The sequence below is a fragment of the Triticum dicoccoides genome, chromosome 1B (assembly GCF_002162155.2).
Source record: "Triticum dicoccoides isolate Atlit2015 ecotype Zavitan chromosome 1B, WEW_v2.0, whole genome shotgun sequence".
NCBI classification, from domain to species: Eukaryota; Viridiplantae; Streptophyta; class Magnoliopsida; order Poales; family Poaceae; genus Triticum; species Triticum dicoccoides.
Genome location: NC_041381.1, coordinates 659377608 through 659392653, shown reverse-complemented (window position 1 = coordinate 659392653; position 15046 = coordinate 659377608). Strand labels below are relative to the sequence as shown.

The 15046-nt window shown below is 43.3% G+C and overlaps 1 protein-coding gene across 1 annotated transcript; it reads right to left on the bottom strand.

Moving 5' to 3' along the window:
* Positions 1-599: 599 nt before the first annotated feature.
* Positions 600-2985, bottom strand: LOC119349463 (cytochrome b561 and DOMON domain-containing protein At3g61750-like). Its single transcript, XM_037617500.1, has 4 exons — positions 2626-2985; positions 1799-2198; positions 1202-1488; positions 600-1119 (listed from the first exon to the last, which is right to left on the bottom strand). The coding sequence occupies exons 1-4, from the start codon at positions 2797-2799 to the stop codon at positions 859-861; spliced, it is 1122 nt and encodes a 373-aa protein (XP_037473397.1). The 5' UTR covers positions 2800-2985; the 3' UTR covers positions 600-858.
* Positions 2986-15046: the final 12061 nt, after the last annotated feature.

Below are 15046 nucleotides of genomic sequence, written 5' to 3'. Positions count from 1 at the left end.
TTTTTAGGACTAAACTAAGGTTTACCTAATGAGGAAGCATGCATGGTTGTGCACGTGAAAAAGATAAACAAAAATAATAATAATTACCTGGGTATATTGTGGTGAATGAGCTACCCAGGTAAGAGACCTTCTTCTTTCAATAGAAAATCAAATTATGAGTGAACTCGTGTTTTATTCCATGGGAGTAATGTATTTTTTTATAAATGCACATTAGTAGTTGATATCATTGTTTTAGGTTTAGCCAAGGGTTGAGATGTCTCCATTGTCTCTATGCAATGCTGTTTTGATGTCATATTGCCTTGCTGATATATTGCCAAGGTAATAAATTAACAGAACAAAAATCACACCTATTTTAGGTTTTTCATCCAATTTCTTTTAAATGCTTACACTAAACAATATTTCTTCCAAAAAAATATTTACATCCACTTATACTATGTTTCATAAACCTTTTCATTTTTTAAACATCAAGTTATTTATCAAAAGTTCCCACAACAACACACGGGGTATCGTCTAGTAATAATAAATACCCGTAGTAAAGTATGGGCTTTGTAATAGTTACCATTATTTGGACCCATACAGGCTCAAAGACTGCATTCGTGTGTTGTTCAAGATTCTTGTTTATGCATTTATACGGTCGTAATATTTCAGTGTTCAATCATCTGTAGGAGAACCATGCTTAGCAGGATCTACTACGCTTAAATTTCAGTCCTCAGATTACAGAAACCAGACCATCACAAGAGAACCAAAAACGAAATATCACACAATCAGACCAGAAAGAGAGAAGAAACAAAAGAACTAAAAAATAGGCGCGTAGTCATCGCCGGATCAACAGAGGGCCCCTGTCGTGACAGACAGAGCTCAGTACGTCGGCGTGGAAGCGCTGTTCTTAGACCACCTCGTCCACAACATGAACTCGAGCCCGATGACGGCGACGAGGAGGATGGCGAGGTTGAAACCGTAGCCGATCTTCCACGAGTCGTGGCCGCCGCCGACGTGGATCCCGAGCACGATATTAACGGCGGCGAAGAAGAGCACCAGCCTGCCCGACCAGTGGTGGTACCAGTTCCAGTACTTGCGGTACTTGGAGTCCGTGTTGGGCCTCAGGAAGAAGGCCAGAACCTGTCGCACAACATTTCAGAATCTACCATTCCAGAACATCATCAGAAGATAACTAACAGAGGACGGTGAGCGAGTGATCGACCTGCAGGATGCCGAGGAAAAGGATGAAGATGCCGAGGCCGCGGTGCGCGGGGATGTCGGCCTCGATCTTGCTGTACAGCGCCACGCCGGCGACGACCCCGGCGAGGCCGATGATGAAGGCGGCGAACTGGATGCCGACATGGAGGTAGAACCAAAGCGGGTCCATGCGCCGGAAGTAGCGGGCCAGGATGGCGCCGATGGGCATGAGGATGCCCCAGGCGAAGAGGTTGAGCCCTCCATGCGCCCGCCGAAGGCCGTAGGGGAAGGGTCCGTCCGCGAATCCTTTCCCTGCATGCAGATCGATGTAAGATTTTTTTTAAAAGGGAACGATGCATACGGCCAACTTTATTAAAGATCGATGTAAGATCATCTGAATCTTCTGAATAGTAATGATAATGCTGGGAAAAGGCATTCTGCTGTACGGTATGATGTTGATCTGGCAACCACGTAAAGGTGGTGCAACCGATGCTTAAAGAAACAACAAACTTTTTCTAAAAAACCAAACCTTTTCTGGTAACCGACACATGATCAACTTTCAGTGCAACCGATCGACGCATGATCAAGAAATTCCACAGAAACAAATTGATATCTTAATTACCAGTAGTGAAGTCGAAGGTGAAGGAGGTCTTGTCCTGGTGCTTGGAGAGCTTGTTCTTGACGGGGACGCCGGGGCCGAAGGCGAGGATGATGTGCTGGTGGGAGAGGCGGTAGGAGAACTTGAGCTGGAAGGCGACGTAGATCTTGGCCTGCTGCACGACGACGGTGTGGTCGTGGTTGTTGGAGACGAGGAAGCCCCGGTCGACGACGGCGGCCTTGGAGCCGGACTTGGAGCGGAGGGAGAACTGGCGGATGTGGGGGAGGCCCTTCTTGCCCATCCACCCCACCATGGCGCTGGAGCCGATCATGAGGCCGTCCCGCGAGAAGCCCATCCCCACCCACCCCGTGCTGTACATGGTCGACAGCACCACCCGCAGCACGTTGTTCTTGTCCTGGTGGTACTGCAAATTTCAATTGATTTGTTATTGCAGAGATGATGATCTGAAACATGTACGAACGATAGGCTTGAATTATGACGACACTTATTATCCCATCACTGCTTTGTCCCCTGTTTTTCACGGTGCCAAATTGCCTGTCTCTGACAGTACCAGTGCAGCTCTAGCTCACTGAATCATTGAAAAAGTGAGTAGTGATTCATGGATATCTGCAGCTGTACCAGTGTTGGTTTCTCGCATGAATGTCCTTACTACAACCACTGGTTCAGTACCACAGGTAAAAGCTAGCCATGGCTGCTCCAAGGTGAATGGACAGCAGCTTGAACAGGATCTCAAGAAGCCTACGTTCTACAGCTAGATCTCAACCAATTTCAAGCCCAAGAACATATATACTGCACCATCTACCATCAGGAGCAGAGCAATGGCGACATACCCGGAGCACGAAGTTGTTCCAGACGGGCTGGCAGGCGAGGCCAGAGTAGTTGGCGGCGAGCACGAACGGCAGGTCACCGCTGCAGCTGTCCATCTGCGCCGTCGCCGCCGGCGCCAGCACCGAGACCAGCACGGCGGCCAGCGCCGCCGCGGCGGCGACCACCGCACGCGCCATACCGATCTCACTACCTCTCCTCTCTGGGTAGCAGAGTGACACTGGTGGCCGCACAGCAATGCCAGGGACACAACGACGGCGCAGGAACGTATTATCTGCGCTGCTACCCAGTTCGGCGGTGCGGGAGGAGAGGAGTTTAGGAGGCGGGGAGGGGGTTGGGAGGTTGCCGTCGGTTGGTAGTGCCGATCTTTTTAATCTCTGCTGTTGAGGTTGTTGCCGGTGGCGCGTCAGTGCACCACACAGTGTCACTGCGGCTGGGGGCGGGCGCCCTATGATTGATCGCGGTGTCGGGGGGAAGCGTGGTTGGTGGCGGCGCCGGTTTGGGAGTCCCTCTCGCTCGATCGGCGCCCGTGTGTGTGGTGTACGTCCTCGCCGCCCAGATCTGGATGGAGGTTCGGGGGCCGGACGGGGAGGGAGGGAGGGTGGTGGAGTGCGAAGGTGGCAACAGGCATCACCGTACCACCGTGATGTGAGAGCGGTGTGCCGGCGGAGCTTTCTGGGAGCAGTGGTGGGCAGTGGAGTGCGTCTGGCTTTGACCTTTGCCGTCTGGATGATGTTTGTATGAGTGTCGGTCAAAGCTTGGACGGTCCTATGACGAAGACGGAAATGGCCGATCCGGATGTAGGAGTACGGAGGGATGTACTGAGTCGCGGTTGTTGCCCAAGAAACCTAACCGATGGATAACAAGAAGGGCCTGGAAAGGTGTCGGCGGACTAAGATTTAGCTACCGCACGACCCTATGCTGTCCGTCCCCGTCCGTTTGGGGTAAAAAGAACAAATGAGACGGCTCAGCGTGCAACGGCCCGGACCCATCTTGTCCGTTTTATATCCGGGCCGACCCATTTCGAGCGCAAACTTGCGCCGGTTTTGGTCGCGGAGGACACCAAACAGACACGCGCCTCGTCCGCGTCGGGAGAGAAAAATTAAAATAAAATTTTATACGGAGTTCAATGTAAAATCTCACAGATATAGTATGGACTAAGACTTGACAAAATCTCAGTCTACTAAGATCTTTTTTTTTTTGAACGGAAGAGGTTTCCCTCCGATTTAAGTAACGAAACCACATCGACCACAAACCGGGGGCACTCCCGTCCAGTCATCGGATTTGAAAAGATAACAACCTTAATCTAGGCTAAAGACCACTAGCTGCAGAGGGAAAACAAAAGACATGCCATGCATTGCTTACACCAGTACAGTTATTTAAACTTCTACAAGTTATCAAGATTACATGACAAAAACAGAGGGAAGGAGAGAAGATCCATCATCCTCACAGTCGCCGAACTCCGGGTCTCCATCCGTGTGCCGCCTTGTGTATATCTCACTTGCCACCCGCTCGATTAGTTTTGCTCCTAGCTGCAGTAGTTTTTGTTTCGGCTTTTTTATCTACAAAACCGACCAATCAGCAATCCAATTGCACATAATTCGGATGAATATAATGGGATCATATATCTTTCTAGATCTGAAAATAATATCATTTCTGCATTTCCAGAGAGCCCAGAATACAGCAGCGCGTCCCACCAGAACTAAATTTTTCTCAGGTTTTTTAAAGGTTTCCAACCACCTATCCAAGTAATCATTTGAGTTTATTGGGGTTGTTCTAAGGTCCAAAGCACATTTGATCAAGCTCCATACCAATCTAGCCGCTGAGCATTCAAAGAATAAGTGATCAATTTTCTCTTCTTACCCACAATATACACACTCTTTTCCTCCCTTCCATCCTTTCTTGATCAAATTGTCTTTGGTCAAAATGCTTCTTCTTGTAAACAGCCAAAGGAACATTTTAATCTTGGCTGGGATTTAATTTTCCACGGGAATTTGTGTGGGAATCCCACACCATCATTGCTCAGAAATGAGTATAAAGACTTAACCGAAATTTTTCTGTTTTTAGTGAGCATTCAGAGGGGTTGATCTCCCCCCATGCATCCTCACCTCCTTGCATCTTGTTTTTAGGCTATTCCGGAGTTCTATCGTTTCTCCTGTCAAGGTTCGTCTAAAGCTAAATCCCTGGCGGCCTCTGTTACTAGCTTCTGCCACTGAGATATTGTGGTCAAAGCTAATGTTGTATAATCTAGGGTATAGATCTTTTAGGGGTTTAGATCCCACCCACCAATCTTCCCAGTATCTAGACTCATTCTCATCCCCCAGTTTCTTCTTGACATGTTGAAAGTATATTTTTTGACCCCCATTAGACTGCTCCAAAACTGAGAATCTCCAGGGTTTTTTTCTATCCCAGATAGGCATTTATTCTGAACATATTTGTTTTTCAATATATTCACCCAGGTTCCAGATTCAGTTTCCATTTTCCAGAGCCATTTAGCCAACAATGCTTTATTCATTATTTCTAAATTAATAATTCCTAGGCCCCCTTGGTCTTTTGGTAGGCAGCATGTCTTCCAGTTAACCAAATGATATTTTTTCTTATTTTCATCTTCTTGCGTAAAGTCTAACAAGAATAAGATCTAACAAGACTGTAGCATGAAATCCTTCTGGGGAAGGTGTCTATTTAGTGTACATTGTTTTTATTCGGGATCGTCTTCAGGAATTCTGGGCCAAATGCATGCATAACAAGGCCATAAAATTTCTAAAATAGAAGATTTTTTATAAAAGAAATATGGATGAATTCGAATGTTGCATGAATTATAGGCTTATGAAGGCAATAACATTGCATGAACATTATCCGAGCGAAGCTCCCGGTCCTAAAAAAAGGGATCACCACGTGCAGCTCCCCCAGCAGCACTGGGGTGTCCAACTCCGACTGCCGACAGTTCCCTCCCTCTTTCCTCCTCCCTCACCATTGCCAAAGGGCGTGACCATGCAAAGCCAGGCCGACACTGGTGGCAGCGGGGCTCTCTCGTCCTCTTGCATGGGGAGAAGGGGCGGGGCCGGTGTCTTCTGCTAGGGCTTGGCGCAAGCCGAGCATCTTGGCGTGTTGGTTCTCCAGCGAGCGGCGGACAACATGGTGATGGCCCGCAAGCGGTGGCGGTGGCAAGGTTGTCAGAATCACGATTCTGTTATACGATTCTATGACTTTACGATCCAAATTAACCCCTCTTATTTTACGAGTTTACTTCATAGAATCTACGTTTCTACGATCTTGATAGTGAAGATTCTATGATTTGCGATCCTACCATCGGAGCTCCGATCCGATTCAAATCGCGATTCTGACAACCTTGGGCGGTGGATCTAGGGCTGGCGCACCCGGATCCTCTCCCTGCCGGTGGCGACTCCTCTAGTCGGGTCGGGTTGGACGGGTTAGGGCCATGTGACCGGGTTTGTTTTGCCCGATGGGGCCGTTCCTTCTATGTTGATGGGTATCTTTGACGAGCACTTCTGCCTCCTGCTCTCCTGGTTCGAAGGACTACCACCAAGGATAAATTCTTTGCCTGGATTTGTTGGTGCAGATGGTGCGGAGACGTCTACGGACGCCACTAACATCCTTAGAGGGCATACTTACGGTGGCGGTCCCATCTAGATTCGAGGGAAACCTCAAGTTTGGCTTGCCAAACTGGATAGTGGTGGCATGTGGCGTGGTCTACCTTCTTGAAGGCACTGTTTTGGAGCTTTTATCAGCTGCAGAGATTGCAAAGGTGTGGCGGCGTTGGATGACCGCGTAGACTCGCCAGGAAGGGTCATTTTCTCCAGGAGAAACCCTAGATCTAGGTCGCCCGGATCAGATGGTGGTGGCGTTAGGCATCAACACCCCCTCTTGGGAGCATCGTTCTTGGAGCAAGTGTTGGGTAGAGGGGTCTAGGGGTGGAGCAACGTTGTATCTTCCGCATCGACGCCGGCGTATCTTGATGACATGGTTCGGCAGAGTCTCAGCGACAAATGTGTCTTGATTTACAAGTGTAGGGCGGTGGTGATGGTTGGCACCATGGCAGTGTCGATGGCTGACCGGCCTGGAAAAGATGATGCAGATCATTTTCCTAAAGGTAGCTTAGTGGTACAATGGTGGTGATGCCTGCTACTTCTTGAGCTTGCGTTGGTTTTCCTTAAAGAGGAAAGGGTGATGCAGCAATAGTAGCGTAAGTATTTCCCTCAGTTTTTGAGAACCAAGGTATCAATCCAGTAGGAGGCTCCTCAAAAGTCCCACACACCTACACAAACAAACAAAGAACTCGCAACCAACGCAATAAAGGGGTTGTCAATCCCTTCACGGCCACTTGCGAAAGTGAGATCTGATAAAGATAGTATGATAAGATAGATATATTTTTGGTATTTTATAATATAGATGCAAAAAGTAAAGATGCAAATAAAAGTAGATTGAAAGCAAATATGATAAAAGATAGACCCGGGGGCCATAGGTTTCACTAGAGGCTTCTCTCAAGATAGCATAAGTATTACGGTGGGTGAACAAATTAATGTCGAGCAATTGATAGAAAAGTGAATAATTATGAGATTATCTAGGCATGATCTTGTATATAGGCATCACGTCCGCAACAAGTAGACCGACTCCTGCCTGCATCTACTACTATTAGTCCACACATCAACCGACTCCTGCCTGCATCTAGAGTATTAAGTTCATAAAGAACAGAGTAACGTATTAAGCAAGATGACATGATGTAGAGGGATAAACTCAAGCAATATGATATAAACTCCATCTTTTTATCCTCGATGGCAACAATACAATACGTGCCTTGCAACCCTTTCTGTCACTGGGTAAGGACACCGCAAGATTGAACCCAAAGCTAAGCACTTCTCCCATGGCAAGAAAGATCAATCTAGTAGGCCAAACCAAACTGATAATTCAAACAGGCTTGCAAAGATAACTCAATCATACATCAATTCAGAGGAGATTCAAATATTTCTCATAGATAAACTGGATCATAAATCCACAATTCATCGGATCTCGACAAACACACCGCAAGAAGAGTTTGCATCGAATAGATCTCCACAAGAGAGGGGGAGAACATTGTATTGAGATCCAAAAAGAGAGAAGAAGTCATCTAGCTAATAACTATGAACCCGAAGGTCTGTGGTAAACTACTCACAACTCATTGGAGGGGCTATGGTGTTGATGTAGAAGCCCTCCATGGTCGATTCCCCCTCCGGCGGAGCGCCAGCGAAGGCTGCAAGATGGGATCTCACAGATAGAGAAGGTTACGGCGGTGGAAATTGTGTTTCGTTGGCTCCGTCGATGTTTTTGGGGTATGTAGGCTTATATAGGAGGAAGAAGTACGTCGGTGGCCGCCCGAGGGGCCCACGAGATAGGGGGCGCGCCCAGAGGGGGTGGGCGTGCCTAGAGGGGGTGGGCGCGCCCTCCTGTCTCGTGGCCGCCTCGGCTGCTTCTTGACTTGCACTCCAAGTCCTCTGGATCACGTTCACTCCAAAAATCACGCCCCCGAAGGTTTCATTCTGTTTGGACTCCGTTTGATATTCCTTTTCTTCGAAATACTGAAATAGGCAAAAATACAGCAATACGGGCTGGGCCTCCGGTTAGTAGGTTAGTCCCAAAAATGATATAAATGTGTAAAATAAAGCCCATAAACATCCAAAAGGGGTAATATAATAGCATGGAACAATAAAAAATTATAGATATTTTGGAGACGTATCAAGCATCCCCAAGCTTAATTCCTGCTTGTTCTCGAGTAGGTAAATGATAAAAACATAATTTTTGATGTGGAATGCTACCTAGCATAATTCTGAATGTAATTTTCTTTATTGTGGCATGAATGTTCAGATCCAAATGATTCAAGATAAAAGCTTATAAAACATAAAAATAATAATGCTTCAAAGCATACTAACAAATAATCATGTCCTATCAAAATAGCATTGCCAAAGAAAGCTTATCCCTACAAAATCATATAGTTAGGCCATGCTTCATTTTCATTACACAAAATACTCCCATCATGCACAACCCCGGTTTCAGCCAAGCAATTGGTTCATACTTTTTAACGCGCTTCAGCTTTTTTTAACTCTTACGCAATACATGAGCGTGAGCCATGGACATAGCACTAAGATAGTAAAAGATGGTGGTTGTGAGGACAAAAGGAGGGAGGAGATAGTCTCACATCAACTAGGCGTATCAACGGGCTATGGAGATGCCCATCAATAGATATCAATGTGAGTGAGTAGGGATTGCCATGCAACAGATGCACTAGAGCTATAAATATATGAAAGCAACAAAAGAAACTAAGTGGGTGTGCATCCAACTCGCTTGCTCATTTTATTTTATTTCTTTCCTTTCCTTTTTATTTTTTTATTTTTTTCTTTGGCGTTTCTTTTTTTTCTTTTTGGCCTTTCTTTTTTTTCTTTTTTTTTCTTTTTTGTAAAGTCCGAAGTCTCATCCCGACTTGTGGGGGAATCATAGTCTTCATCATCCTTTCCTCACTAAGACAATGCTCTAATAATGAAGGTCATCACACTTTTATGGATTTACAACTCAAGAATTACAACTCAAAGCTAGAACAAGATATGACTCTATATGAATGCCTCCGACGGTGTACCGGGATATGCAATGAATCAAGAGCGACATGTATGAAAATTATGAAGGTGGCTTTGCCACAAATACGATGTCAACTACATGATCATGCAAAGAGCAATATGACAATGATGAAACGTGTCATAATAAAGGGAACGGTGGAAAGTTGCATGGCAATATATATCGGAATGGTTATGGAAATGCCATAATAGGTAGGTATGGTGGCTGTTTTGAGGGAGGTAAATAAAGGGTTCATGACACCGGTGAAAGTTGCGTGGTATAATAGAGGCTAGCAAAGTGGAAGGATGAGTGTGCGTATATCCATGGACTCACATTAGTCATAAAGAACTCATATACTTATTGCAAAAGTCTACTTGCCCTCGAAGCAAAGTACTACTACGCATGCTCCTAGGGGAAGGGTTGGTAGGAGTTAACCATCGCGCGATCTCGACCTCCACTCATAAGGAAGACAATCAAAAGAGCACCTCATGCAACAAATTTGTCACACAACTTTTACCATACGTGCATGCTCCGGGACTTGCCAATTTCAACAAAAGTATTTCTCAATTTCATAATTACCCACTAGCATGACCCTAACATTACTACCTTTATATCTCAAAACAATCATCAAGCATCAAATAAATCATAGCATCCAATTCACTTCCTATGATAGTTTTTATTATACCCAACTTGGATGCTCATCATTCTAGAACCAAATTTGTAACCATAGCAAATACCATGCTGTTCTAAAAGACTCTCAAAATAATATAAGTGAAGCATGAGAGACTAGCAATTTCTTCAAAATTAATTCACCGCCGTGCTCTAAAAGATATAAGTGAAGTACTAGAGCAAAAACTATCAAGCTCAAAAGATATAAGTGAAGCACAGAGAGTATTCTAGCAAATTCTAATCAAGTAGGCTTCTCCCAAAAGGTGTGTACAGCAAGGATGACTGTGGTAAACTAAAAAGCAAAGACTAATATAATACACGACGCTCCAAGCAAAACACATATCATGTGGCGAATAAAAATATAGCTCCAAGTAAAGTTACCAATGAATGAAGACGAAAGAGGGGATGCCTTCCCGGGGCATCCCCAAGCTTAGGCTTTTGGCTATCCTTGAATATCTCGGGGTGCCATGGGCATCCCCAAGCTTAGGCTCTTTCCGCTCCTTATTCCATAGTCCATAAAAGCTTTACCCAAAACTTGAAAACTTCACAACACAAAACTCAACAGGAAATCTTATAAGCTCCGTTAGTGAAAGAAAACAAAACCACCACATAAGGTACTTCAATGAACTCATTATTTATTTATTTTGGTGTTAAACCTACTATATTCCAACTTCTCTATGGTTTATAAACTATTTTACTAGCCATAGATGCATCAAAATAAGCAAACAACACACGAAAAACAGAATCTGTCAAAAACAGAATAGTCTGTAGCAATCTGTAACTAACGCAAACTTATGGAACTCTAAAACTCCTACCAAAATAGGAAGTCCTGTAAAATTTGTCTATTGATCAGCAGCAAAAAGAATCAACGCAAAATCATGTTTCTGTCATTTAACAAAACTAAGTCCGTGCGCGCAAAGTTTCTGTTTTTCAGCAGAATCAAATCAACTATCATCATAGGTTATCCTATAGGTTCTACTTGGCACAAACACTAATTAAAAGATAAAAACACATCTAAACAGAAGGTAGATGCAAAATTTATTACTAAACAGGAACAAAAACAAAAAACACAAAGAAAATTGGGTTGCCTCCCAACTAGCGCTATCGTTTAACGCCCCTAGCTAGGCATAAAAGCGAAGATAGATCTAAGTAGTGCCATCTTTGGCACTAAATTCATAAGTAGCTCGCATGATAGATTCATAAGGTAATTTGACTTTCTTTCTTGGAAAGTGCTCCATGCCTTTCTTTAATGGAAATTGGAATCTAATATTCCCTTCCTTCATATCAATAATCGCACCAATCGTTCTAAGGAAAGGTCTACCAAGAATAATAGGGCAAGAAAGATTCCAATCTATATCAAGAACAATAAAATCTATGGGCACCAAATTTCTATTTGCAACAATGAGAACATCATTGATCCTTCCCATTGGCTTTTTAATGGTGGAATCCGCAAGGTGCAAATTTAAAGAGCAATCATCAAGATCATGGAAACCTAGAATATCACATAAAGTTTTCGGAATCGTGGAAACACTAGCACCCAAATCACAGAAAGCAAAACACTCATTGTCTTTAATTCTAATCTTTATAGTAGGTTCCCACTCATCATTAAGTTTTCTAGGTATAGAAACTTCCAAATTAAGTTTTTCATCATAAGATTGCATCAAGGCATCAGCGATATGTTTGGTAAAAGGTTTATTTTGAATATAAGCACGAGGAGAATTAACAACGGATTGCAACAAGGAAATACAACCTTCTAAAGAACAATTATCATAATCAAATTCCTTGAAATCCGAGATAGTGGGTTCAATGCTATTTAAAGTTGTGACCTCTCCAATCCCATTTTACAAATTTAGCATCAAGATCTAAAAACTCTGAATTCTTGGGACGCCTTCTAACTAAAGTTGACTCATCTTCAGTCCCATTATTATCAAGATTCATATTGCAAAACAAAGATCTAATAGGGGACGCATCAATAACTTTAAGATCTTCATCATTATTTTCATGGAAACTAGAAGAACACGCCTTTACAAAGCAATCTATCTTAACACGCAATCTAGCGGTTCTTTCCTTGCACTCATCAATGGAAATTCTCATTGCTTTGAGAGACTCATTGATATCATGCTTAGGAGGAGAAGATCTAAGTTTAAGAGAATCAACATCAAGCAAAAGTCTATCAAAGTTCCTAGTCAAATCATCAACTTTGAGCAATTTTTCTTCAAGCAAGGCATTAAAATTCTTTTGAGAAATCATAAATTCTTTCACACTATTCTCAAAATCAGAGGTCATCTTATTAAAATTACCATAAGAATTATTGTAGGAATTTCCATAATTATTAGAGGAATTACTAGGGAACGGTCTAGCATTAAAGTTTCCTCTATAAGCATTGTTTTCAAAATTATTCCTAAAAAACAAAATTCACATCCATAGATTCATTATTATTCTCAATCAAAGTAGACAAAGGCATATCATTGGGATCAAGAGGAGTATTCTTAGTAGCAAACAATTTCATAAGTTCATCCATCTTTCCACTCAAAACATTGATTTCTTCTATAGCATGCACTTTTTTACTAGAAGATCTTTCGGTGTGCCATTGAGAATAATTAGCCATATATGATCAAGAAGTTTTGTAGCATCTCCTAACGTGATTTCCATAAACGTGCCTCCCGCGGCCGAATCTAAGAGATTTCTAGAAGCAAAGTTCAAACCGGCATAAAACTTTTGTATGATCATCCATAAATTCAAACCATGAGTAGGGCAATTGCGAATCATCAATTTCATTCTTTCCCAAGATTGGGCAACATGCTCATGATCGAGTTGTTTAAAATTCATAATATCGTTCCTAAGAGTGATAATCTTAGTGGGAGGAAAATACTTAGAGATAAAAACATCTTTGCACTTGTTCCAAGAATCAATACTATTTTTAGGCAAAGAAGAAAACCAAACTTTAGCACGATCTCTAAGTGAAAACGGAAACAACTTCAATTTAACAATATCATTATCCGTATCTTTCTTCTTTTGCATATCACACAAATCAACACAAAGTTGTTTAGATGAGTAGCGGCATCTTCACTAGGAAGGCCGGCAAATTGATCTTTCATAAGAAGATTCAGCAAAGCGGTATTGATTTCACAAGACTCAACATCATTAAGAGGAGCAATCGGAGTACTAAGGAAATCATTATTATTGGTATTGGAGAAATCACACAATTTGGTATTATCTTGCGCCATGGCAACAAGTAATCCAACACAAAAGCAAACAGAAAAAGGCAAGCGAAAGAGAGAGGAAGAGATTGGGAAAGAGAGGGCGAATAAAACGGCAAGGGTGAAGTGGGGGAGAGGAAAACGAGAGGCAAATGGCAAATAATGTAAATGTGAGGGAGATGGGTTTGTGATGGGTACTTGGTATGTCTTGACTTGAGCGAAGACCTCCCCGGCAACGGCGCCAGAAATCCTTCTTGCTATATCTTGAGCTTGCGTTGGTTTTCCTTGAAGAGGAAAGGGTGATGCAGCAATAGTAGCGTAAGTATTTCCCTCAGTTTTTGAGAACCAAAGTATCAATCCAGTAGGAGGCTCCTCAAAAGTCCCACGCACCTACACAAACAAACAAAGAACTCGCAACCAACGCAATAAAGGGGTTGTCAATCCCTTCACGGCCACTTGCAAAAGTGAGATGTGATAAATATAGTATGATAAGATAGATATATTTTTGGTATTTTATAATATAGATGCAAAAAGTAAAGATGCAAATAAAAGTAGATTGAAAGCAAATATGATAAAAGATAGACCCAGGGGCCATAGGTTTCACTAGAGGCTTCTTTCAAGATAGCATAAGTATTACGGTGGGTGAACAAATTACTGTTGAGCAATTGATAGAAAAGCGAATAATTATGAGATTATCTAGGCATGATCATGTATATAGGCATCACGTTCGCAACAAGTAGACCGACTCCTGCCTGCATCTACTACTATTACTCCACACAACGACCGACTCCTGCCTGCATCTAGAGTATTAAGTTCATAAAGAACAAAGTAACGCATTAAGCAAGATGACATGATGTAGAGGGATAAACTCAAGCAATATGATATAAACCCCATCTTTTTATCCTCGATGGCAACAATACAATACGTGCCTTGCAACCCTTTCTGTCACTGGGTAAGGATTCCGCAAGATTGAACCCAAAGCTAAGCACTTCTCCCATGGCAAGAAAGATGAATCTAGTAGGTCAAACCAAACTGATAATTAGAAGAGACTTGCAAAGATAACTCAATCACACATAAAAGAATTCAGAGGAGATTCAAATATTTCTCATAGATAAACTTGATCATAAACCCACAATTCATCGGATCTCGACAAACACACCACAAAAAGAGTTTACATCGAATAGATATCCACAAGAGAGGGGGAGAACATTGTATTGAGATCCAAAAAGAGAGAAGAAGTCGTCTAGCTAATAACTATGGACCCGAAGGTCTGTGGTAAACTAATCACAACTCATCGGAGGGGCTATGGTGTTGATGTAGAAGCCCTCCGTGGTCGATTCCCACAGATACAGGAGGTTACGGCAGTGGAAATTGTGTTTCGTTGGCTCCCTCGATGCTTTCGGGGTATGTAGGCTTATATAGGAGGAAGAAGTATGTTGGTGGCCGCCCGAGGGGCCCATGAGATAGGGCGCGCCCAGAGGGGGTGGGTGCGCCCTCCTGTCTCTTGGCTGCCTCGGCTACTTCTTGACTTGCACTACAAGTCCTCTGGATCACGTTCATTCCAAAAATCACGCTCCCGATGGTTTCATTCTGTTTGGACTCCGTTTGATATTCCTTTTCTTCGAAATACAGAAATAGACAAAAAAATAGCAATACGGGCTGGGCCTCCGGTTAGTAGGTTAGTCCCAAAAATGATACAAATGTGTAAAATAAAGCCCATAAACATCCAAAAGGGGTAATATAATAGCATGGAACAATAAAAAATTATAGATACGTTGGAGACGTATCAATGCCTTATGAAGCTTTTGCAGGCGGTGTATGCTTTGGCTCTGTTGCACCGGGTGTTTGCTCCTGGTACGTCATGCATACAGACCGGCGGTGACCCCGGCTCTAGATGGTGAGATGTGACGGCATTCCTCATTCTCGAGTTGTAGGTGCGGGTGATGACATTCCTCAT

What these genes read in the sequence shown, in the direction of transcription:
- LOC119349463 (XM_037617500.1), bottom strand. Translation starts at nt 2,799, where the DNA reads ATGGCGCGTGCGGTGGTCGCCGCCGCGGCGGCGCTGGCCGCCGTGCTG. An exon ending in CACCTTCGACTTCACTACTG is followed by an intron (nt 1,489 to 1,798) that starts GTAATTAAGATA and finishes ATCTGCATGCAG; the next exon opens with GGAAAGGATTCGCGGACGGA. An exon ending in TTTTCCTCGGCATCCTGCAG is followed by an intron (nt 1,120 to 1,201) that starts GTCGATCACTCG and finishes GTTGTGCGACAG; the next exon opens with GTTCTGGCCTTCTTCCTGAG.